At 43.5% G+C, this 27024-nt stretch overlaps 1 protein-coding gene across 16 annotated transcripts in view; it reads left to right on the top strand.

The window, feature by feature from the left end:
* ptprma (protein tyrosine phosphatase receptor type Ma) overlaps window positions 1–27024 on the top strand; it is a 176272-nt gene that overhangs the window by 54795 nt on the left and 94453 nt on the right. For all 16 annotated transcript variants that reach the window (XM_056738552.1, XM_056738554.1, XM_056738558.1 and 13 more), the window contains exons 3-7: window positions 1351–1625; window positions 3911–3989; window positions 5388–5509; window positions 6084–6258; window positions 15723–16016. In XM_056738552.1, coding sequence (XP_056594530.1) covers window positions 1351–1625; window positions 3911–3989; window positions 5388–5509; window positions 6084–6258; window positions 15723–16016 — 945 coding nt within the window. The remainder of the gene's footprint in view (window positions 1–1350; window positions 1626–3910; window positions 3990–5387; window positions 5510–6083; window positions 6259–15722; window positions 16017–27024) is intronic.

Here is a 27024-nt window from a genome sequence, read left to right as displayed (position 1 = left end):
CATTCAAAGTCTCTCTTTTTTTTAAGACATAATGAGAGTGTACACATCTCTGACCTTCTTTAACTAACCATGAATGTATTTTTGAGATGGTCTAAGGTGTGTTAAGGTGATTTTGGTTTGCGTCTGACCCGTGGGGATATTTCTAATGCCAAGAGACTTGATTTCTGTAGTTAGGATATTAGAGTTTCAGACGGCATGAGCTGGTGATCACAGCTTTGAGAGGTTGAAGTGTGTGTTAATGGCTTTTAACCCAGAGTCAAGGACTTTTGCATCCAGCTCCTCAGCTTTTGATTTGACCATCACAGGTTTATAAATGTGATGTTATTGATCCGTTCGCTCTTCAGCACTCATTCACATGTCACATGCTTCATGTCACAAATCACTCTCTCTTACAGTATGATATCATTCAGCTAGATAGATAAATGTGTTCAGGTTTCAGCTCTAGATGTGTGTTGTGTTTTCTAATGGAAGTGAAATGATGTTTCTATCAGCTATCTTTCATAGCAATACAAACACACAGATGGAAAGTCAACACAACGGGACGAGAGCGCTGCTGTAAATGATGTACAGAAGTTACTCATCAACCTTTTTAAAAGCACTCGTCTGGTCTGACACGTCTGTTTTTCCACAGCTGTGTTAGTCCAGTAAACACTTCACACATCGAGCTGTTTGAGAGCCGGCCCAGGACTCTCTGCTGATGTTACTGAACCCAAACCATTCACAATTATTTTCTGCATGTCTTAGAGGAAGTGATGCGCGATCCGTCAGCACTGCAGTCTATACAGTGAACCCTGCTGAACAAACAGCTGCTGATGTCACTTCCTGAGTACACCAGTGTCACTCTTTGAACATGAGACAAAAGATGTTCACTTCAACACCTGTGTGTGTGTGTGTAAAGATATTGAGATTGTGTGATTTTGTTTGGTTCCAATGAGCTGTTTGTGGATGTCATCATTTAAATTCTTACTTTATATAAACTGGACACAACAATGTTTTAGTGTTTTACTCTGTTATTGATTATGGCTCCGCGATTATTACAAAAATCATAATCACGATCATTTAACACAATTAAATGAACACAATTTGGCTCACTGACTCACTGAAACAACGTAGGGAAAAAATCGTCTTTTAAACTGAATTCAACTGGAAAAAAAAGCGTTAGGAAATAGCACAGCTGAACCGCTGTAAAGGAAAGGGAGCGTGTGGATTTATAACACAAGAAATGTTTTTACGATTTTACCTCGATTTTTTTTTATTTTGTAATTGTTGAAGGGCAATATTGACGATTAGGTACATTTTTGATGAATTGCACAGTCCTAGTTATTGACCTCATGTTTGTTGTCTCCTCAGACTCAGCGTTCATGATGGTGAACACATCCGGGAGGTTTTCTGGACAGAAGTCTCAACTCTACGTCCCACAGTTTAAAGAGAACGACACTCACTGTGTCATATTTCAGTATTACGGAGCGAGTCGAGAGGGTTCCAGTCCGGGACAGCTCCTCATCTATGTGAAAGAGAACAACAGTCCGCTGGGTCTGCCCGTGTGGAACACATCCGGACCGGCTCTACAGAAATGGCAGAAGGTTGAACTGGCCATCAGCACTTTCTGGCCAAATTTCTATCAGGTGAGAACATCATCAACCAAGTGTCTTTCATCAAGAGTTTTGTAACATTGGTATTTTCTAACAATCTAAGTGAAACATCGGCTTGAAGAGATTTCTGTGCTTGTGCGTGTGTTTGACAGCAGGTGTATCTGAGGTTCCAGCAGTGTTGTTGGAAGGTTCTATTATACACCGTCTTACTAATTATTTCTTTTTCCTTTCACCCACGACACAAAGCAATAAAGTGACTCATGTTAGACGACTCGACGCTGCCGGTCGGCATCAGCTTCCTCCTGATCTTAGCGGGTCTCCATCCTAATTAAAGGGAAAGTTCAATTATTTTCTGATAAAATGGCCACCCATCGTCTTCACAAATGATTTGGATTTGTTCTGTTTCTTGAGTGTGGTGACGGGTGGCCGTTTCTGTAGTAAAGCAGACATGTGGAGTGAACATAAAGCCGTCTGAGAGAGAGTGTGTGGAAGAGAGAGAGAGAGAGAGAGAGAGAGGCAGTGGTGCTATGTCCCACTGTCTTTATTTATTTTTCAGAGGTTCTCGCTTCATGTGGGATCAACATCTAAAATGTTTCTCATGAAATTCCTCATAAATATTCACAGCTGTTCAAAAGTCACTTATTTATTTAGAAATAAGAATAATAGTAAACTCTTTAAAACTATGCAATGACACAAATGCAACACATTCACTTAATATGCCAAAATAAATATAACTATTTTACGTAGAATAACCTTTCTTTGTCATATTCTTAGATTCAGTTTTTATTCATCAGCTCTATTCTGAGTTCTTATAAGCTGATTTTTTTTTATTATTCAATCATCCATTTCAAAAATATTGTCTTTTATTAAAATAAATTTTCTAATTTCAAACATTTAAGCCAACAGATTGAAAGGATTGTAATATGATAAGAAACATTTTAGTGAAGTAAACTTTTGAATAGTTGTGTATATATATTCATTGAAATGATTAAACATATATCTTTTTATTTTGTTTTGAAAGACTTTAGTGATTCATGTTACAGACTCTTGTGTGCATGCTTTGACATCTTTTCACTCATCTCTTGAAGTTTTTTAGCATGTCATTTCTCCACATCTCTGAAACTTCAGATGAACATCAGGTCTTTTAATTGAACTCTCTTGATACTAACAGAAGTCCTCGATGCTCAGACACACTCCTCAAGTGTGCGTCTCTCCTGTGAGAGAGTGTCCGACAGAAAGACAAAAGCGTCTAGAGGTCCTCTGAGAGAATCCCACCATCTGCTGAGACTTCAGCGTACACCATAAAATACGATTGTGACTTCTAAATACATGCAGAGATGAACAATGTGAGACTTTAGATGTAATGAGTGATGCCGGTGTAATTGTAGGTTTGTGTAATAGCTCTGGATCTTCAGAGCTTGTCACCATGAAAGCACCTGCTTCACACAAATCTTATTCTGTAATGACAGGGTTTGTTTCTCTCTCGTCTCCTGTTGAGCTCTTCTCCTACTTCACAATGAGGGAACACGGCCGTTGTTAATTGCTTTGAGTTTATACAGGTCACTTCTTTTTAAATTGATAATAGCGTGCTGTTTGAAGATGAGAATCTCATGGCTGTTAGGATCTTTATTAGGGATATTTTCAACACAATCACAGGTGAGAGGAGACGTTCAGATGATCTGTGATGAAGGCGGTGGGCTGGAAAAAGACTTGACGTGATTCATCAGAATGACCTCTGCTTTGTTACCGCCGTATGAAGAAAGTTCATGTTCCTGTCTGAAATAGATTTAATTGACAAACAGATGGAGATGGATTCAAACATTTAGCAGTGAAGCGTTTTGATTCAACACGTTGAAACAAAAGAGTGTGTGAGATAAACACCAGTCACACAGAACAATTAACATTAACATCAGAGAGAAGAATACATGAGAACATCTACACATCACGTACACGTTTACTTGTTTCATCCACACTGTTCAGTTTGACGTCTGGTGATCCTAACGTGGTCTCATTTCTCTGATGATATTTCACCCTTCAAACGTCCAGAGACACAAGATCTGTCTCATGAAAGTCACAGAGAGCAGCAGTCAACATCTCCAGTGCTCATGTGATGCTCCACACGCACCTCAGTCTCAAGACATTGTTTCTCATGTTAAAGCACCTTTATAATGTGAAAAAGTGTGTGTCCCATCAGCTCCAGATCATTAAACACTATTGGTGAAGATTAAACTCTAATCTGTTCACTGAAATGGTTAAATTATTTGTACTTAACATTCTCTCTCTCTCTCTGTCTCTCTCTCTCTCTCTCGTGTCTTCAGCTGGTGTTTGAAGTGGTGACATCAGGAGATCGTGGTTTGTTGGCCATCAAAGGAATCTCACGTCAGGGTCATCAGTGCAGTAAGTTTCATTAAACAAACACATGAGACACACACTAAACACACACAAGACAAACACACACACACACACACACACACACACACACACACATGTTGGTATTGGTGGTTTACAGGGACATTCCACAGACGTAATGCATTTTATTGTGCAAATACTGTATTCTATCCCCTAACCCTAAGAATCATACACAAGTTTCTACACTTTTACATTTTCAATAAAACATTTTTATAAGTTTATTTTATGTTTTGAATTAAAAGGACATCAACATGTCCTCATAATGTAGGGGGGGGGGGGTGGCCAACCAAATAAATACACACTGTATTGTAAGGACTGTGCATACTCATAATGTAGGTCTAACAGTGCACATTCAACGGCAGAAATGAACACAAACACCCAATCTGATCACAGTATCACAACCCTGACAACTAAACGCTGGACACACACAATCCTTAACACACATTTACTAAAACACTCAATCATGTGTCATTTCTGCCAAATGTACAAAGATGTGTGTCTGTTTGAGGGTCGTGTACTGTAAAATATTCAGAAAATGGTTCTTCAGAATCTTCGATTTAAATGGAATCACTGAAATGATGTCAGCTGGCCCCAGTTGCACGAACATATCCCTTAAGTTATGAATGTGTCTTATCAACTAGTCTCACTGACTTGCAATTAGTTAGGACTAATCAGTCTTACTTCTTCAGGTTAGAGAAGTTATGACCAGTCTTGAAGTAAAAAACTAATGACTAATCTAGACTAGTCTAAGCAGTTTATGCCACCGGCCCCAGGTCTACATGAGATCATGTTAACTAATCGCCGAACAAAAAAATGTTTTCAGGAATTGTTCCGGTTGAATGAATTTATTTCAAGGTTTCTAGAGCACATTTAGAAGCAGTTAGTTTTTTCAGGAGTGTGTGTGCGTGCGTGCGTGCGTGTGTGCGTGTGTGTGGTCCACATGACCTTTTCGTTACACTTCTGTCTTAAGTGCTGCTTCTGGAAAGCGTTCTCCTTGAACTTGAGCTTAAGTTAAGAGGAAAATGTTCTGACCTGAGCGGCAGCTGTAATATCCTGATGAGAGAATGCTGAATGGCAGCTGACGTGTGGATTTATTTTATGATTGAATCTCTGCAGTTTAATGGAGACTTCAGCTGAACTTTCACTCATTTCATAGCAAGAGCTAAAGCTAGAATCTCTTGAGAGGAAAGATGTATTAATGGTGTTCTGAGGTACCTGCTGGATCAATACTCTGGTATATGATGATGGTGATCGTTCAGTTTCATCATAAAGACACATTGTGTTTCTACACCTTCACATGCTGTTTGAAAATAAACACAACAATAAAATAATCCACTTAACAAGGATTTCCCTAAGGTTACGCTTATGTTTGTGTTTGTTTTTCAGTGAACACGCCTCATTTCCTGCACATTAAGGGCGTGGAGGTGAACGCCCGACAGACGGCTGTGTTTCAGTGCACCATTAATGGACAACCACCAGATCATATCAACTACAAACTCTGGTTACAGGTAACACATCTCATCCTGTGTGTGTCTCTGCTGGACAACACCACAAGACTTCACCTGAAATCTGAAGACAACAGTATTTCATGTGAACATTGTGCTGTAGGCTGTCATTCACAATTCTAGGTTGTTGTCTGAATAACACAGTTCTGTGTGTGTGTGTTCAGAGAAGAACAAACATTTCTCTGGCTGATATGATCCACATTTCTGCTCTACAAACAGACAGAAACATCAAATCTGAGCTCAGCCTAAATAAACAAGCACGCATGAACACACACACACTAGCTATAGAAGCATTGTTGTTTTATGTTTGGACAGGTGCCTGGAATGTTCAAATATGATTTGGAAGTATGTTTGTGTTGTTGAGTTTGACTATATTCTTGTTTGTTTGTGATGTGTTTTCTTTCTGACTGTCAGATATTCAGTGCAGGACGGGTTCATGTTCACGCTGATGTGTTTTTTCATCAGCTCAGCTCAGATAAACACACATGTGGAATGTGATGTAAACATGTCTAAACAACACTTTGTAGAAGCAGTACAGATTGTGTATTTAGTCCTGTGTGTGTTGTGTTTTTGTCAGGGTATCGGAGGACGTGAAGCTCAAATGAAAGACACTAAACCTGTGAACTCCAGACGTTATACAGGCACGTTTGATATAGTCAACACTACCAAGGGTGACTCGGGTCGGTACCGCTGTATCGTGCGCTCTGATCATGGACTGGGTGTGTCCAGTTACGGCACGCTGGTGGTCAAACGTAAGTCTACTCTACAAATTTATACAACTATCACACTCTACAGAATTTTGTGTGTGTTTCTTGATATGTGTCTATAGTGTGTGTGTCTTGATGTGTGCGCATGTGTGTGTGTATATGTGTCTTGATGTGTATGTGTCTGTCTGTGTGTGTCTATAGTAAAGGTATGTGTGTGTGTGCGAGTGTGTGTCTTGCCGTGTGGTTGTAAAGAAGAGTGTTGAGCTGTGAATTTACATTTACATTTACATTTAGTCATTTAGCAGACGCTTTTAACCAGATGAGGGAAACAATGGAAGCAAATGGGACAACGTAAGGACAACAAAAAGCATAAGTGCAGTAAAAAAAGAGACTAGTCTCATATAGCCCATCACAGTATACATACATTTACATTTTACATTTAATCATTTGGCAGACGCTTTTATCCAAAGCGACTTACAGTGCACTTATTACAGGGACAATCCCCCTGGAGCAACATGGAGTAAAGTGTCTTGCTCAAGGACACACTGGTGGTGGCTGCTGGGATCGAACCAGCAACCTTTGATTTACCAGTTCAGTGGTTTAACCCTCTAGTTAAACAAGTTTGTGCAAATAACTTCTGATTGGTCGATTTCAGATAGATCAACATATCGGCTCATGCAACAGCAAACATGTCATGGTTTCAATCCGATAGATCCCCAGCTTTTTCGACATGATTAAATATGATCGGGAGGTCGGGAAGTGATCTTAAGGTACTCTGCTCGTATCTTGTTTGAGGAAACACGAGCCGTGACCATACCAACATCAACCATTTCCTCGCGGTTGAAAAAAATAAAGAGCATTTTGCAAGAGCAAAGACTGGACGCTTCTCCAGAGAGGAAACACATCTGCTCCTGTGTGAGGATAAAGCGCGCCAGCGGACCATCTAAAGGACAAGACACATTTGTTTCTTTTTTAGGCTACACAATAATAATCTTTTACATTGTAATTGTAATAAATGATGTTTATATTATGGCATGTTTGTGTGCAGCTGCGCCTCTTTCTGTATAATAATAAGTTAAGTGAAAGCTTATTGTGGACCGGACCAGAGGCGCATTTTCTACTAACACACTCTTTAAACAAGAAAACAATATTGCGCCATTGACTTTAAAGCAGGTTTGAGTTGGTCTATGGCGCAGAATATTTTTAGTTCGTCAAAATAGCAATGCGCCAACAATGCGCATGTAAACACCTCTTTTTTAGACCAGCACGCCCACAGGCACACAAATGAGTTCAAATGCATTTGCTATTAAAACAAAGATGTGCAGGACGGGAGAATAAAAACATGCAGCTGGCAGACACTGTGTTTTGAGCCGAGTGTATGATGGGGCCCAACAATGACTTCACAAAAGAGCAGGAACACTTCTGACGGCCTGTCAGTGACCAACACACACACACCATATCTGAAATGGGTTTAAAGATGTATTACAATTAAAAAAGTTACACACAGCTTTTTTCAGAAGACTGAAACTTCTTTCCACTTACTGAAACTTTACAAAACTGAATATGTGCACACGTGTTTTTTTTACACTTCACAGTGAACACACATTTGACCTCAGATCACACTCGATGAGGTCACAGAGTCTCAGCGCTGTTACTGAACCTCTGACTGTGTGCAGAAGTTTCTTATTTTAACTGACCACTTGGTGTGTGTGACAGGTGCACACACACACACACACACACACACACCCAGTGGCCAGTTAAAATAAGAAACTTGTGTAGCCACATCCCAAAACCTCACACACACACACTCCCGGATGGCACACGTGTTTCTATGATCTGATGTCTTCACGTGGTTTGTGATTGAAAGTGTTTGAAGTTTGGAGGATTTTCTGATGGTTTCTTGAGTGAACGGAGGGAACTGAATGTAATGTGATGTGACAATAACCTGAATACACTAGAAATGGACCTTTGGCTGTTTGTCACGTGATGCAGCCGCTGGCAAACGTCCTCCTCTGAATGTCAAGAATGACACAACTTACCCCTGAATCGCTTCTCTATTTCTCTCTTTCTGACACACACACTCTTCTGTTGTTTAAGTGTGAAACTCACTATTATTTACAAACACACACATGCTTGAAATGTGTTTGTGTCTAAAGAACTGTTAAGTGTATGCACATGTGTGTATGTGTCTCCCAGGAGTTGTAACGTGTGTGTGTGTGTGTGTTTGTGTGTGTGTGAGGGGGGGCAAGAGAAAGGAAAGATGCACTAAATGATTTATGAGTCTCATTGTTGTCTCACGAGAGCAGGTCAGTCTTGTTAACCTGCAGTCATCTCTCTCTCTCTCTCTCTCTCTCTCTCTCTCTCTCTCTCTCTCTCTCTCTCTCTCTCTCTCTCTCTCTCTCTCTCTCTCTCTCTCTCTCTCTCTCTCTCTCTCTCTCTCTCTCTCTCTCTCTCTCTCTCTCTCTCTCTCTCTCTCTCTCTCTCTCTCTCTCTCTCTCTCTCTCTCTCTCTCTCTCTCTCTCTCTCTCTCTCTCTCTCTCTCTCTCTCTCTCTCTCTCTGTCTCTGTCTCTGTCTCTCTCTCTCTCTCTCTCTCTCTATCCCTCTCTATCCCTCTCTATCTCTCACTCTCTCTCTCTCTCTGTCTCTCTCTCTCTCTCTCTCTCTCACGTGTGCAAATATTCAGTTTTGTAAAGTTTCAGTAAGTGGAAAGAAGTTTCAGTCTTCTGAAAAAAGCTGTGTGTAACTTTTTTAATTGTAATACATCTTTAAACCCATTTCAGATATGGTGTGTGTGTGTTGGTCACTGACAGGCCGTCAGAAGTGTTCCTGCTCTTTTGTGAAGTCATTGTTGGGCCCCATCATACACTCGGCTCAAAACACAGTGTCTGCCAGCTGCATGTTTTTATTCTCCCGTCCTGCACATCTTTGTTTTAATAGCAAATGCATTTGAACTCATTTGTGTGCCTGTGGGCGTGCTGGTCTAAAAAAGAGGTGTTTACATGCGCATTGTTGGCGCATTGCTATTTTGACGAACTAAAAATATTCTGCGCCATAGACCAACTCAAACCTGCTTTAAAGTCAATGGCGCAATATTGTTTTCTTGTTTAAAGAGTGTGTTAGTAGAAAATGCGCCTCTGGTCCGGTCCACAATAAGCTTTCACTTAACTTATTATTATACAGAAAGAGGCGCAGCTGCACACAAACATGCCATAATATAAACATCATTTATTACAATTACAATGTAAAAGATTATTATTGTGTAGCCTAAAAAAGAAACAAATGTGTCTTGTCCTTTAGATGGTCCGCTGGCGCGCTTTATCCTCACACAGGAGCAGATGTGTTTCCTCTCTGGAGAAGCGTCCAGTCTTTGCTCTTGCAATATGGTCTTTATTTTTTTCAACCGCGAGGAAATGGTTGATGTTGGTATGGTCACGGCTCGTGTTTCCTCAAACAAGATACGAGCAGAGTGCCTTAAGATCACTTCCCGACCTCCCGATCATATTTAATCATGTCGAAAAAGCTGGGGATCTATCGGATTGAAACCATGACATGTTTGCTGTTGCATGAGCCGATATGTTGATCTATCTGAAATCGACCAATCAGAAGTTATTTGCACAAACTTGCATGACACGCCATGATTGCTGATCTTCTGTGACCACTTCAAAACATGCACCAACAGACACAATATTACGTATAGGTGTTTTTGAAGAACAGAAAGTCCATACTGTTTTCTGCTCTGTTCTCTGCTCTGTTCTCTGCTCTGTTCTCGTTTCCTGTCGTTAAACTAGCAAAAGTGGATTGGGACACACCCTGAGAGCACCTGCGCCCTGTGCTTAAGACCATGTGCTGAGATCCTTCAAATGGTGCCTGTTGTGTAGTGTGTCCGCTGGAGTGAAATGAAGATATTACACCTCAGGGAGCGTGTGCGGTGTGTCGTGTGCGGTGTGTAAGAAAGCACGCGGGAGTTCTTTAACTTGTCAGATATGATATTGTAGAGCGGAGAAAGAGACAGGTGACGCTGAGGGTTCAGACCAGAATGAGCAATAGAGAGACTGATCAGAATTGAATCTGCTGTTTAAAACACCACAAGCTGATTTTTATGACTTTTCAGCAGTATCATTTTAACCTCATGACTCAAGAGACTTTGAGAAGAGAGAGAGAGATGTTGTTGTTGGCATGGGTGTAGTGGCGCGTGTGTTTGGTCACACCTGCACAGAGCTGTCAGGATGATGGATGCTTCATTACCACAGCTGTAATTGGCATTCTCCACACTTCAAATCAATACACTGTTGTGTGCTTCCTGTACACCACAAACCTGCTCCTTCAGCTCAGCTCTCAATCCATCCTCACAACACACATCATATTCACACACCGCCGTCCTGAAACTCTCACATCCAGCTTGCATCATGTCAAGAGTCTAGAGGATTTTTCCGTATTGAACTATTCAAGTTTTAAAGAGACCACAAATGAGACTGTTCATCATTTCTTCATCCTCATGTCAAACCTGTATGAGTTTCTTTCTTTTAAAAAACAGAAAAGAAGATATTATGAAGAATGTTGATTATTAAACAAGACTGAACTGCATTGAATGAACAAAACCACTGAGACATTTCCCAAAATATCTCCTTTTTTTGTGTTCCAAGTTTACAAACAGATGTCTGATACTAGGGTAAAGCTTCGGCACAGCAGGTAGTAGCGCAGCTCCAGGACTGCCCGCTTCAAGGCCAGGGCCTCCTTCTCTACTGCCGCGTACCTGGTCTCGGCCGGCGTCAGCTTGCGGCTTATGTATGTGACGGGATGTTCCTCTCCTTCCTGGACCTGGGATAGGACTGCCCCCAGACCGGTGTCAGAGGCGTCCGTCTGGAGGACGAAAGGGCACTTGAAGTACAGAACCGGTGACGAAATGAGGGCTCGCTTAAAGGTCCGGAATGCTGTCTCCACCTCGGCCGTCCATTTCAGGACCTCTGGAAGTCCTTTCTTCTTCAGGACTGTTAGGGGGCTATCTATCGATGAGAAATGAGGGATGAAACAGCGATAGTAGCCTGCCAACCCTAGAAACGCACGCACCTGGGTCTTTCGATCGGCCGGACCGCTGACCACACAGCTTCCACCTTCTTCTCTTTGGGGTCTGATGAGTCCCCGACCGATCTGATATCCCAGGTACTTCGCCTCTGTTAGACCCAGGTGACACTTCTTTGGGTTGGCTGTGAGTCCAGCCCGACGCAACTCGTCGAACACCGTACGGAGTCGGTCTAGATGTTCCTCCCAGCCTTCGGAATGTATCACCACTTCGTCAATGTAGGCCGCTGCATAACTTTGGTGGGGACCCAGTACTATGTTCACCATTCTCTGGAATGTCGCGGGGGCTCCATGTAGGCCAAACGGTAGGTCCCTATACTGCCAGTGTCCACTGGGGATGCTGAAGATCGTCTTCTCTTTGGCCACAGCCGACAACAGGACTTGCCAGTACCCCTTAGTGAGGTCAAGAGTGGAGATATATCGAGCCCTACCAAGGCACTCGAGCAACTCATCCACCCGCGGCATGGGGTATCCTTCAAATGATGAGTCCTCATTGAGCTTCCGATAATCGTTACAAAACCGGAGGGTGCCGTCTTGCTGGGGAACCATCACTCCGGGCCCCGTTCGGATCTCGTGCTGGATCATGTTGGTCCGTCCCGGGTGCTCCGTGAACACATCCTGATACTGATGGACCAGGGCCTCTAGCTCGGTTTTCTGTGATACATTTTCTCATCCTTCCGAAGTCACAGCTGAAGAATTCGATACGTTACCGGTCCCACTTTTTCAATGACAGAGTAAGGACCCTGCCAGGATCCCAGGAACTTAGAAGTAGCGTTGGGCAGGGCCGGTCGTACACCTTCTGCTGGGCGCGCTGGGCCTCGACCAAGTGTTGCTTCACCAAGGGTATCACCCGGTCAATCCGTTCTCGCATCTCCGTTACGTGTTCTATCACCATCCGATGCGGCACTGGCTGCTGCTCCCATGCTTCTCTGGTGATATCCAACAGGCCTCTGGGCTGCCGACCGAACAACAACTCGAAGGGAGTGAATCCGGTGGATGCTTGGGGAACCTCCCTAATCCCGAACAACACGTATGGTAATAAGAGGTCCCAGTCGCGCCCATCTTCGGCTATCACTCGCCTTAACATTCGCTTGAGGGTCTGATTAAACCGCTCCACCAGTCCGACCGTCTGGGGATGGTACACTGAGGTGCGGAGCTGTTTAATCTTGAATAGCTGGCAGAGGTCATTCAACAGCCGTAACATGAAGGGAGTACCCTGGTCTGTCAAGATGGCGCTGGGGATACCCACCCAACTGAACATCATAAACAGTTCCTTCGCGATATTCTTCGCGGTGGCCTTGTGGAGGGGGATGGTTTCTGGGTATCGGGTGGCGTAGTCCACGATAACCAAGATGTGTTCATGGCCCTGAGCAGACTTGGGCAACGGCCCTACCAGATCCATGCCGATCCGGCCGAAGGGTACCTCGATGATGGGCATCGAATCAATGGGCTGGGGGGCGGATGCTGAGGTGATGTCCGCTGACAGGAAGGGCAGCTTTGACAGAAACGCCTCACTTCTGCATCAATCCCAGGCCAATGGAACCGATCCCTGGAAGAGTGTTTTGAGCTCTAAGGTGCCCCGCCATTGGATGCGAATGAGCCAGCTCGAGAACGGTCTCTGTCTTGGTCCTCACCAAAACGAGAAGATGTTTGACCTACCCCCGTTGCTCCGCGACGCAGTAAAGTAGGCCGTTCTTGACCACGAAGTGGGTGAGAGGGTGAGGCGCGTGAAGTCGGTCCTGTTCCTCCAACGCTCGAACTTGGCTCCAACCGTTCATCTTCCCGTTGTTCATGGCCAAAAGCTCCTCCTGCGGTGACCTGATGAAAAATATCTATATATACATTAGGGGGGGGTTCAGTTGGCACTCACCCTCTCTTTCGCTGCCCCTGACCAGGAAGGCCGGCTGATGGTCCCTGGCTCTTGGTGCTTGACGTCTTTGGCGGCCCCCGTTACCCTGCTTCACCTGGAACGTAGTGGCAATCAGCCGCTCGAATCCGGCCAGTCACGGCCCAACAACACTGGGACCGGAAGATCCTGGACAATGCCCACCTCGATTGGCCATGTCCCCGACTCTGCTGAAATGGCCACCCGGCGGGTTGTCATGTGCTGGGTCTCTCTGTGGATACAGGTAATGGGAACGGTAGCTTTGCTCTCAGGTAGCGGCCTCACCACCACCGGCTGGACCAGGGTAATGGCGCTGCCTGAGTCGAGGAGAGCCGGGTAAGTCTTCCTTCCCACGCGGATGGTCCTCGTAAGTGCTCCCTGGGGAATGGTACGATGCACGGCACAACCCGCCATCCAGGCTTGGACGTTGGGGACCGGAGTTTCGGTTGGCATGGGCTCATCCACAGGTTCGGGGGCCGCTGGCCTCCTTACTGGTCGATAAGTACCCTCCGGCCATGGCCTGTTGTATCCTCCCCTCCGGGGCGCCGCTCTCTCTCTCTCTCTCTCTCCAATATCCCAGCCGGATGATGCTTCCGCTAATTCCACGGCCTCGACTAGCTCTTTGGTCGTCCGGGGGTTCCGCATGCTCACCGGTCTTCATAGATGCCGCGGTAGGGTGCATAGGAGCCGGTCAATCATTACCCGTTCGGCCACTTGCATATGTCATATGTCCATTTGCGGAACTGCCGCGCTGCACAAGGGGACAACAGTCCTTCGCGAGCAAGTATCTCCGCCTTCAGCACGCAGTAGTCGTCAGTTTGGGCGGTCGGTAGGGCATAGTAGACGCTCTGCACTTCCCCCGTTAGGAAGGGCGCTAGCGTGCGCGCCCATAGCTCGTTGCCCCATCCCTCTCTGGTAGCGGTTACCTCAAACGTGTGAAGGTATGATTCGACATCATCCTGGGCGGTCATTTTTGTCAACAGCAGGGATGCTTTGTGACGGGGTTCCGACCGTGAACCCGGCGGTGTGGTCGTCTATAGCTGTTCCAGTGCCTGATCAGATCGCTCTTGTCTGGCCACCAGCTGGTCGAAACACTGGCGGACGGTTACCTCCGTGAGGCGGCGTAGGATTTCTTCCATGTTCGGCCTAGGAGAGAGAGAGCGTGTCCGTAATTTCTGAGATCAGAGTGAAACAATCCTTTGGAAAATTTTATGGGGGACGGTCTCTTACCAATTTTCTCGCATTCTCCACCACTTGTGGCACGGTAAGAGACACAAGACAGTAAAAAGATAAAGTTCTCCTCGCTTCACTTGCTTGACTCTGTCAACAGACAAAGACACAATGCTATGTGCTTGGGAGACCAGCCCCATAGTGGCGCGTGCATGTGTCTTATATGCCCGGAAGCTAATCGGCCTCAGGTTTAGGTGATCAGCATTAGCTGCCGGGCCGTTTCCTAGGCGACGCTGATCCTGGATCTGTACCCTCCGCCACAATAAATATATAAATATGTGCAGTGAGTAGTTTGACCGTGTTGAAACACTGACACTGTCAAAGTTCATGTTTTGGGGATTGATGCATTTCCTGTTTCCATAGTAACAACATCTTCTCTGAGTGGTTTTAGGATTGTAGGAGATGTTTTTGTATTTATTTGCAGTTAAATTATAACTTTTTGTTTTTAGAAGTGTGTCAGTACCTGTGTGCTCAGAATCTGTTCTTAAACGACTTTAAACTTACTCTTTTCTAACAGTTTGCTTGCAAAGAAATGAAGATGAGAGATTTGACAGACCATTATTATACAGGAGAAAACTGTGAAAACACACGTTTGAGATTTAAGTCATTATGAGACAAGATGTGAAACATTAAAACCCAATCTCTGTAATGAAGAAACATCTTTCACAGACTCCAGATGAGCTCAATAAACTGACTTCCACAGCTTAATAGATTTTCATGCACTGATGAGTGTTTCTTACGTGTGTGTGTGTGTGCGTGCGTGCGTGCATGCGTTTGGTTCTGGTTGGTTGTGAAATGGGTCACGGGTGAAATGGAGCAGGGCCGTGGGGGTGGTCTGTAATGCAATTGGGCTCAAATGTAAAACAGTGAAGGTCAGGAAATGAATTGGTTGAAGTCATTAACTCATAGGAATGTCCCCGCCCTCATCAGTAGATTTCAATCACTTGGTGTTTTATAACACGCAGTCAAATCAAATCGGAATCAAATCACTTTTTTTGTCACTTTACCATGCACAGTGCAATAGTAGGTGAAAAGCTTGTGTGCAATTCAAGACAATTAATGCAGTTTTTACAGTTACAGGACAGTAAATACGATAAACATATCTGTACAAAAAACACCGTTCTGACAATGAGACATGTTCTGTATGTAAAACATGTGACAAAGTCAGCAATTGTCTATACATGTAACAACATAGTAGCAATATAATGTCACTCACATTGTGGCCACATAAGACTGGTACTGATGTAGAGTACAGTAAGTGTGATACAGTACATAACACACAATATGTTAATCAATCTTTCTTTATTCACTCAGAGCCTCCGGTGCCCATTGCTCCTCCTCAGTTGACCGCTGTGGGTGCCACCTACCTGTGGATTCAGCTCAACGCCAACTCGATCAACGGTGACGGTCCCATCATAGAGAAAGAGGTGGAGTATCGCACGCTGTCCGGCAGTCTGATCGACAATCAGCCCGTAGACAAAGCCAACCATAAGATCGGTCACCTGGACCCCGACACAGAGTATGAGATCAGTGTCCTGCTCACTCGACCCAATGAGGGTGGAACCGGAGCACCTGGACCACCGCTCAGAGCCAGAACCAAATGTGCAGGTGAGCAGCTCTTCTCTCATATTCTGCTGCTGGAATATTATGGGCTGGTGTGCTGAGCACCATTTGTGTGTGCTGATGCTCAACATTAGACTCACGAGGAGGCTATAGCTAAATAAATGTTGTTTACACGATTTGTCTTCGGGCGCAGCACGAGACCGCCTGACTCGCGGTCCAGCCAGTCACACCTGGAGGGGTGGCGGTGTTTCCCCTCTAATGGCAAAGAGACACATTAGGGTTATTAAAGGTTTGTCAAAGCAGCGGCCACATTAGCATCATGGTGCCAGACCCCCGGGCCACGAGAAAAGCACACGCAATTATCTCAGTAATTAAACAGGTGCAATGACTCTTATTTTCAATGACTGTTGTGATTAGAGCACACGCAGGGGCGCCACGTGACGTACCCACACCAGGCTAATCTCTTTTCCATTAGCCTGTGCTCTAACCGCCCATTAGCCCATCACATGATTCATAAACCAATCGGCTGAGAGACCCTCAAAGCGATGATGAGAGGAACCACAAATACATTTACATAAATTAGCCTTTCATTAAAGCCATCCTTTTGGTCATTAACATACACTCTATTGCTCTGCCTCACGGTATCTTACAGAATCACATAGTATGATATTTGATCTAGTGATTATTGATGAATGGTATTGATCATAGGGTGTATGGACATGTGTCAATTTGTCATCTTCATGTATAGAAAGCAGATAATTGGTCGTAATGTTGTGGTATTTCAGCACAGGGGGACAGTCGATCATCTGTGGTGTAGACAGATGTCAGCAGGTGTCTGAAGGGTGTGTGTGTGGGCGGGGGGGATGTTCAAACGTCTGTTGAACTCCGACCTCAGAATATCAGACATACCTGCAGTGACCTGTGTTGACCTCTGATCACAGAACATTACTGCAGATTAATTTAACAAGCACACACACACGCATGTTGGGTTTCCATGTTTTGTGGGGACAATAAATAGACGCAATGGTTTTTATACTGTGTATCATATTCCCTACACTTAAACCTCACGACCACACAACACTTTCTGCTCTTTTACATTTTCATAACATTTTGTCCCCATACCGTATCGTAGGGTTTACCCTACACACACACGTGCGCACACACAGATTTCTCAGGAGAAATATTTGAGACACACATGAGACTTAAGCAATCGTTTTGTTTGCTCTCCTTTGGATTTCATTGATGTCAGGGAGAAATAACTGAGATATTATAAAGACCTCATCAGTGATCTCTCTGTTTTATTGGTTTCCGCAAGAATCACTTCATCATTTTTGCTAAAGACTGTGTTTTGAAGGATTTTGTATAATAAGACAGAAGTGATAAAGGCCAGATCATACGTCCCTCAGTCTCATATGACAGTTTTTCAATATTTTCTAAATGTCTTTTGTTTATTGAACACGTTGAATTATTTATTGTGTGTCTGCAGTGATCTCTGTCACATAAATGACATGAATTATAGACACATGAGACACCATCACATATGTTCTGTAAATCTATATTTTGATATTCTTTTATAGAGTTTATGGTTCAGATTTTCAAGTTCTTATAATTCTAAAACAATTTTTAATTAGATTTAATGTGTGACATTTAAACACAACAGATCTGTTTTCTGCTGCTGTTCTTTTAAAGTCATACTTCAACCAAAAATGAAAAATTTATCCATCCGTCCTTCAGCCTCTGTCTAAAGATTGAATAAAACAATCAGATCTGATGATCAAATAAATACATTTAGAGTATATTTTATGATAAATGTTAGTGTTGTCGTAATAGGAGTGTCTGATAAAGATATGTTTTAGGGCACATACTCAAGCAGATTCTGGTCTCTCCTGCAGACGTCCAGCTGGGTTTCTCTGTCTGATTTCTGTGAATCATCTTCTCTTCTCTTTACACGTCTGATTTTCACGCTCGGTTCTCCTGCATCCACCCCTGAGAGCAGCTCTCAGAAAACCTTTCACATGATTTCTGCTTAATCAAATAACACAAATGTCTCTTATCCAGGCCATCTATCTCATGAACGCCATATTTCACACCAAAAAAGAAAATAATTGAAAAATAGATGTTTTATTAGTGCTTTTTTATTCTCAGTTATGATATCTGTTAGAATATTAGTGAAGAATTAAGCAAATTAATTATTATTTGTTCTTTAATTTTGTTATGAAATATGGTCCTGACATCCTTGACATGTTCTTGAAGCTTTCATTTGTTTTCACTATCTGTGCTTTATTCACCAGCTTTGGAAAGTGTGCAGATTTCAGTAGTTTTTGAGTCATAATAGAGGTAAAGTTACAGTGATGGTGTTTTGATGGAAGAGCTGTTTCTTTCTCTTTCTTCTCTGCGTTTCTCCCAGCAGGTAAATTAAAGGCGTTGATCCCGCTGGAAATGAAAAAGTAAATCTCTCCCCGAGGTGAAAACCCGAGTGAAAGTCACCTTTAGAACAACAGCTCTTTCATGAGAAAATGATTCTGGTTTCTGCAGCTGCGGCAGCTTTTATCAGCGGCGACTTCAGCATCTGCAGAGCCTGCGCACATCTCACAAACATCCACCTGACACCCTGTTAAGTGTTGTGAAGAAGGTTGCAGCATGGTTTGGCTGTAAATGTGAACGGGCCACTGTGGAAAGTCATTAGATGAGTTTGAAGACTCTCAGTCGCTTTGACAAGATGATACCGATTACAATCCACTGTAATATCACTCCTCTGTGATATCACTCCTCTGTGGTGTCACTCCTCTGTGGTGTCACTCCTCTGTGGTGTCACTCCTCTGTGGTGTCACTCCTCTGTGGTGTCACTCCTCTGTGATATCACTCCTCTGTGGTGTCACTCCTCTGTGGTGTCACTCCTCTGTGGTGTCACTCCTCTGTGGTGTCACTCCTCTGTGGTGTCACTCCTCTGTGGTGTCACTCCTCTGTGATATCACTCCTCTGTGGTGTCACTCCTCTGTGGTGTCACTCCTCTGTGATGTCACTCCTCTGTGGTGTCACTCCTCTGTGGTGTCACTCCTCTGTGATATCACTCCTCTGTGGTGTCACTCCTCTGTGGTGTCACTCCTCTGTGATGTCACTCCTCTGTGGTGTCACTCCTCTGTGGTGTCACTCCTCTGTGGTGTCACTCCTCTGTGATATCACTCCTCTGTGGTGTCACTCCTCTGTGGTCTCACTCCTCTGTGGTGTCACTCCTCTGTGGTGTCACTCCTCTGTGGTGTCACTCCTCTGTGGTGTCACTCCTCTGTGGTGTCACTCCTCTGTGATATCACTCCTCTGTGGAGTCACTCCTCTGTGGTGTCACTCCTCTGTAATATCACTCCTCTGTGGTGTCACTCCTCTGTGATGTCACTCCTCTGTGGTGTCACTCCTCTGTAATATCACTCCTCTGTGGTGTCACTCCTCTGTGATGTCACTCCTCTGTGGAGTCACTCCTCTGTGGTGTCACTCCTCTGTAATATCACTCCTCTGTGGTGTCACTCCTCTGTGATGTCACTCCTCTGTGGTGTCACTCCTCTGTGGTGTCACTCCTCTGTAATATCACTCCTCTGTGGTGTCACTCCTCTGTAATATCACTCCTCTTTGGTGTCACTCCTCTGTGATATCACTCCTCTGTGGTGTCACTCCTCTGTGGTGTCACTCCTCTGTGGTGTCACTCCTCTGTGGTGTCACTCCTCTGTGGTGTCACTCCTCTTTGGTGTCACTCCTCTGTGATATCACTCCTCTGTGGTGTCACTCCTCTGTGATATCACTCCTCTGTGGTGTCACTCCTCTGTGATGTCACTCCTCTGTGGTGTCACTCCTTTGCGGTGTCACTCCTCTGCGATGTCACTCCTCTGTGGTGTCCATCCATCCATCCATCCATTTTCTACCGCTTATCCGAACTACCTCGGGTCACGGGGAGCCTGCGCCTATCTCAGGAGTCATCGGGCATCAAGGCAGGATACACCCTGGATGGAGTGCCAACCCATCGCAGGGCACACACACTCACTCATTCACTCACTCACGCACTCACACCCTACGGACAATTTTTCCAGAGATGCCAATCAACCTACCATGCATGTCTTTGGACCAGGGGAGGAAACCGGAGTACCCGGAGGAAACCCCCGAGGCACGGGGAGAACATGCAAACTCCACACACACAAGTCGGAAGCGGGAATCGAACCCCCAACCCTGGAGGTGTGAGGCGAACGTGCTAACCACTAAGCCACCGTGCCCCCCCTCTGTGGTGTCACTCCTCTGTAATATCACTCCTCTGTGGTGTCACTCCTCTGTGGTGTCACTCCTCTGTGGTGTCACTCCTCTGTGGTGTCACTCCTGTCACTCCTCTGTGGTGTCACTCCTCTGTGATGTCACTCCTCTGTGGTGTCACTCCTCTGTGGTGTCACTCCTCTGTGGTGTCACTCCTCTGTGGTGTCACTCCTCTGTGGTGTCACTCCTCTGTGGTGTCACTCCTCTGTGATATCACTCCTCTGTGGTGTCACTCCTCTGTGGTGTCACTCCTCTGTGGTGTCACTCCTCTGTGGTGTCACTCCTGTCACTCCTCTGTGGTGTCACTCCTCTGTTGTGTCACTCCTCTGTGGTGTCACTCCTGTCACTCCTCTGTGGTGTCACTCCTCTGTTGTGTCACTCCTCTGTGGTGTCACTCCTGTCACTCCTCTGTGGTGTCACTCCTCTGCGGTGTCACTCCTCTGCGATGTCACTCCTCTGTGGTGTCACTCCTCTGTAATATCACTCCTCTGTGGTGTCACTCCTCTGTGGTGTCACTCCTCTGTGGTGTCACTCCTGTCACTCCTCTGTGGTGTCACTCCTCTGTGATGTCACTCCTCTGTGGTGTCACTCCTCTGTGGTGTCACTCCTCTGTGGTGTCACTCCTCTGTGGTGTCACTCCTCTGTGATGTCACTCCTCTGTGGTGTCACTCCTCTGTGGTGTCACTCCTCTGTGGTGTCACTCCTCTGTGGTGTCACTCCTCTGTGATATCACTCCTCTGTGGTGTCACTCCTCTGTGATGTCACTCCTCTGTGATGTCACTCCTCTGTGGGTCACTCCTCTGTGGTGTCACTCCTCTGTGGTGTCACTCATCTGTGGTGTCACTCCTCTGTGATATCACTCCTCTGTGGTGTCACTCCTCTGTGATATCACTCCTCTGTGGTGTCACTCCTCTGTGATGTCACTCCTCTGTGGTGTCACTCCTGTCACTCCTCTGTGGTGTCACTCCTCTGTGGTGTCACTCCTCTGTGGTGTCACTCCTGTCACTCCTCTGTGGTGTCACTCCTCTGTGATGTCACTCCTCTGCGGTGTCACTCCTCTGCGGTGTCACTCCTCTGCGGTGTCACTCCTCTGTGGTGTCACTCCTCTGCGGTGTCACTCCTCTGCGGTGTCACTCCTCTGCGGTGTCACTCCTCTGCGGTGTCACTCCTCTGCGGTCTCACTCCTCTGCGTCGTCACTCCTCTGCGGTGTCACTCCTCTGCGGTGTCACTCCTCTGCGGTGTCACTCCTCTGCGGTGTCACTCCTCTGCGGTGTCACTCCTCTGCGGTGTCACTCCTCTGCTTATCTGTCCAATTGTAGCAGTGCGTTCACTTGTGATGAGAGTCGTGAGACACAGAACATTCAGAGCTCATGTTTTATTTGAGTTAGCAGACCTTGGATAATAGTCTGTCATGTGTTCAGATGTTGAGGATGGATGAATGTGTGCCGCCATTTGGTCCGTTCATGAACTTTGTGCTGTTTTTGCTGATGTTGGAGTGAAGAGTGAGTTTTTTTTGCTACATAAACTCAATCCAAAGTGTTTGCTGTTCTTCTATTATTGGATTATAAAGCAATGTGACATGTCCATTACTGTATCAACAATGGCTCATGTCTCTGTAAACGGTGCGGGCGCGGCAGATAACATTGGCAGGACTGTTGATATATTGTTATTCATGCGTGGAGACTTTACATCCTGCTCTCTTACAGTGAACTGTTGTCTTATCTCACCCGCACCTGAGACAGAGAGATTCACTGCAAACTCACACTCAAGAACTCTTTTATTAATAGTGCACATTTCTTATTCTTGTTTAATTGAAACGCAGTGCAGTAAAATACTAGAAGCTATCTATATATTCTGTGTTAATCTTTTTTTTCTTTGCAAATTTTCTTGTACTAACATTTTTTTCATATAGCAGAATTTCAAGAATCAACAATGTACAAAGTGCTCAGCAGGGTGATTTTACACGACTATGGAGCAAATATGAATCTTCTTAGTAAACATATTATGTCCGTTTTGGTGACCTGATAAGACAATAAATGATTTAAAAAAAAACTTCTTTGTAGTTTGAAAGCGCCAACTATTGTCCTTGTTTTGCATAATACAACATTTAAGTGTCTTTTTTTAAGCATGTAAAGGAAGAACAAACTTTGTGTTTTTAGTAGATTGTTGTTGTGTAGAGATGAAATAATCTGCTTATTGAGCGTTGCATTAGTGTTCATCTGTCTCTGAATCTTGATGTTTCAACAGCTCATGATAAATTCACACATGTTGATCGTCATAATTCATAATTCTCCGTAGGGTGAGAGATCTGTGTGAGCAAACAAAGCTGTGATTATAAATGTCATGAATGCAGTAAAAGAAATGAATTCACTTTTCTTTTTCTGTTTCATTCTGAGCTAGTGAAGTAAAACGGCAGCTGCAGAGTTTTGGGCTTGAAACATCATTTCTATGGTAATTCTCTCTGGCTCTGTGTGTCTAATCTCATTGGTCTATTGAACAGGCGTTGTAATTTCCTGTTGCTTGTGCTCTGGTGTGTCTCGTGTGGGCTGCTGTGCATATGTTAGACAATAGCTGTTACCCGCTGCCAAATGAAGGCTGACAAACTCATCTTCTCCACTTGCCAGTTGAGTGTTATGCCATTATTTATCCTGACAAAAACCTCCAGATATGGACGAGTAAAAGGAGAGTGAAAGGAAGAAAAAACTGAAAGCAATTGTTTGTGGTATCTGACGGTCGGCACCCAAAGGACCAGAGCGTTCGCTCCTCACCGCTACTTTTCAAACTGAATAATTATGTTCAGCTTTATCAGCGTTTACAAAATGATCAAATGATCAAGTTTATTCATATCCTTCCGATTGTGTTTTAAATCAAACCCTAACCAGTTAACCAGTGCACCTCAACCTGTCAATCGCACATTAACCAACATAAAATAGATAAAACCGTAAAGTATCACTTGTTATCTGTAATGGCAGCTTTTTACAAAAACATTCTTTTTTCTGTCTTTCTGATCCGTAAAGAGTCAAATGTGCAATACAAATGTACTGGTTTCAACAAAAGCTAGAGCACTACCTGTTAAGAGAAAGAGAGAGAGAGGGTTAGTGTGTTTTACTCATTTGTCTGTCAAGTGTTCACAGAAGAGACTGGTTTGAAGTAGTTTTTTTAATGTTGTGATAGATGTTGTTGACCGGACTGACCGGTCACAAAATGTTTCATTGATTTGTACCAGAGTTATTATAGATTTGAATTTAGATTTATAATTATTTGAATTAGCTTTAATATATATATTTTTTTGTTTTGCTTAAAGTTTTAGCAATTTATTTATATGCTTTTGTCATTTTATACTTTATATGTTTTTTTTTTTTTTTTATGTTGCTATATAATATAAATTCATTTTATTTTATTTATTATGATAATTTTAGTACTTTAAACTTATTTCATTATATTTTTGAGGCAACATTTCAATTTTCCCTTTAGTTAAGTTTTTCCATTTTTATTGTTTTAAAAACCAGAAACATTTACAAAGTTTTAATTTTAGTAAATTAAAAATGATCATGATTTGTACATTTAAATATGAGTAACTGTGTGTTCTTGGACTAGTGAGTTTTTAAATAGCTTATTGTATGTTCTTATAAGATGATCTGGTTTCTTCTGAGATCTTCAGGTTTAGTCACAGATGATGGGATGGAGATTTCATTTGTCTTTGTGTCTTGCAGCAGCATTATTTGAGTGATTGAGTTCAGATCCTCAGGGGTTGGCTTTTGTGTTAAACTGGTTTGTCTTCAGTCAGTGAGATGCGATACTGCAGGTTATTGTTCAGGAAAGCTTTCATCATGACACTTATTATAACGCCGACATGTTTTATTCACAGTATTTTAAAGAAAGAAATCTGCCACATCCTTGATGGGATGGTTCTGTTTATTTCCACACGAGCACAAACGCTCTCAAACATGATCAGCATCTATTTTCAATCTGTTTGACCCAGCCCTGTTTTAATGCGTCTCTATAATCCATTTTACATGAGCAGCCGGGTAAACAGAGTAAACCTGCCTTTTATCCCTGAAGTAGGCCATTACTCTTGAGTCTTCTCCTCCCGACGGAAACCAGCAACGCCCCAGGCAGCCCCTCCCCAGTACACTTCCAGTCCCAGTGTGCTCTTGTGATTCTTATATATGAGACGTCTTTAAGATCGCATGCCATTGGTTCATGTGTGTGTCACAAACTGAACATAAGTTTTCAAGAGACTGAAGCATCATTGTTTGTGTGTTAAATCGCTGTGATTTTCTTAGTTAGCTCTTAAGCGGGAGATTTTTTTTACGTATTACTGGTAACTCTTTAGAAAGCTTGTGTTTAAACATGAGTGAATGCATTAGGTAACATGAACACTACTTCTGCAGCATTTATTCATCTTAGCTCATGTTCATATCAACATTTACTCAAATATTTCAAACTAAAAGTTTTAACTGTTAATATTAAGATCCGCAGTGAACTAACAGAAAATATTGTGCTGACATGAACTAACATTCACAAAGATAAAGAAATGCTGTTGGAACTATGCTGTTCATGTTAAGTTCATCTGAACCGTAATTATGTATTTATGTATGACTCATGGCAGATAAGGATGTGTGTGTGTGAGATGTTGTGTACCTGATTGTGTGTTATATTTTGTGTAACTTGATAAGGGTGTGTCTGTGTGTGTGTGTGATATGTAGATTGTTACGCTTCAAACTTCAGTCATGTGACACACGCTGCCCTACTTACACACATCACTGTTTTACTGACAGCCAGAAATGTTATAGTCGCCAGGGGTGAGCTGTGTGTGTGTTGTTTAGTTTTAGACTGCAGTGTGTTTAGCATGCAACACAAATAAGAAAGTGTCTTGGGCGTCTCTTCCGGGACCATTTTCATAGTTGTCGTCAAGGTCTTTAAGGACTTCTCTTGCCTCAGGTCCACAGAAGATAAGAACCATCCCTCAGGGCTAAAACTCATTTACCCACAATCCCTTGTGCCGCCTTGACCGTCTGAATTAATCATTGTGTCCAAACTATCACAATAGCTCCGTTTGTACGTTTCATGAAGAAAGTCTCTGTGGTGTTTGTCTGCACAAAAGTTTCTGCAGGAATATCAGGAAGTGGTTGCTAGGTTATTTTAGGTGGTTGCTAGGCTGTTCCGGGACAGTAAGAGTGATGCTTGATCTGCTGAACACATGTGTTCTATAGGAATGTGTGAGACCAGCAGAAGCTGAAGAAGTGTTTGTCATGTGTGTGTGTGCAGAAGTGAAACCACATCAGAGTGAAGTTTCATTTTGTCTCACATGAGCGCTCGCAGGTCATTTACTGATGATGGGTAGAACAGGTCACCTGACACCTGATCTGATCGCATTCATTCAAAACATCACCATCTGTGTTCAGAAATATCCATTCGAACGTGTCATTTCAGTCTTTTTGTGTTCAAATCTTTAAAAGAATTGTTAGATGTTCTTGAATTTGGCTGAGCTGTCCTTGGGTGGCTTGCAAGTGTATTAGAATGCTTCAAATATGTAAAAGAAAAGTAAGCTGGACCAAGTTCAGGGGAAAAGTGTTTATTGAAGATGCTCGTGTAGCATAGTGGTCTTCTGGAATTTAACCCAAGGTGCAGTTTGTGTGACCACACTTTATTCCTGCTAACAAATGGCTTTCAGACACTAGACAGATACCATGAGGACCTCCTACTGGTGAACTTACCATAGACAGTTGTCTCACACCTTTACAGATATATGTTAATGACAGGGGGGCGCAAGCACAATGTGATCAGACATTTGGTTTACGCCCTCACCTATATAGATGTTAATTACAGGTGGGGCACAGACACAATCAATGTCAGACGTTGATTACATATGAAAGAATGACACAAAATCCTTCAGAATAATGAAAAAATTGTGTAGTATACAGTATATATTTACTATAGTAAGCTGTAGTAAAACTCATAGACTGGACATAACGTCTTTAAGTCAATTACATAAAAGGTAGAGGGGTCTAATTGAAATCCGACTGATTAATCCTAACTAACTATTAATCAGTAAGACTCGATGTTAAGACAGGCTTAACTTGGTGGCTATGTTAGTGCAAGTCGCCCCAGGACTAGGCCTGAGAAAAAGTAAGATATTAAAGTGGCTTTTATAAAAATGCCTTAGATAAAAAAAACATTACTGGTGTGCATCTTGAAACAAAACAATGGCACTAACATATCTTAAGATATGTTTAGTTATTTTCATGTAAGACATCTCAAACATTCATTTTAGTCTGGGACTAGTCTTAAGCCTTGTCTGTGAAACTGAGCCATGAAGTTTTTTTAACCTTACTATTGTTACTCTTAAAAAAAAAAATGTAGTGAACAGTTTGTAAAAACCGGCGCACAATCAAAACAACAACAATGGCGTAGCTTGTGAGGGAGCGTGGAATTATGGGATCTGTTGTCTTCAACTCCACCGCTGATGACCATCAATCAGACAGGAAGGAGAAATCATGTTAGCAGATGAGGTTAAGTTTTATAAGTGTTGAGAATAGTTGTGGCCCATAAATAAGTAACTGCTGGAAACAAGCTAGTGGTTTGCTAGACGCTAGACACCACTTCTGCATTTGTCCACGACACTGTTGTCATGCGGTTTCTAAGTCAATGAAGCCGTAACAAAGGGGAGCGCAGATATGACGTCATTGACAGGCGACTGCACAGCCCCGTGTTACTGTTTACAATAGAGATTTTCTCACAATTTACAAGTAGTTGGAA

Source organism: Triplophysa dalaica, chromosome 23 (genome assembly GCF_015846415.1).
Source record: "Triplophysa dalaica isolate WHDGS20190420 chromosome 23, ASM1584641v1, whole genome shotgun sequence".
NCBI classification, from domain to species: domain Eukaryota; kingdom Metazoa; phylum Chordata; class Actinopteri; order Cypriniformes; family Nemacheilidae; genus Triplophysa; species Triplophysa dalaica.
The sequence above is the reverse complement of the archived record's forward strand: the minus strand, read 5'-3'. Positions and strand labels throughout refer to the sequence as shown.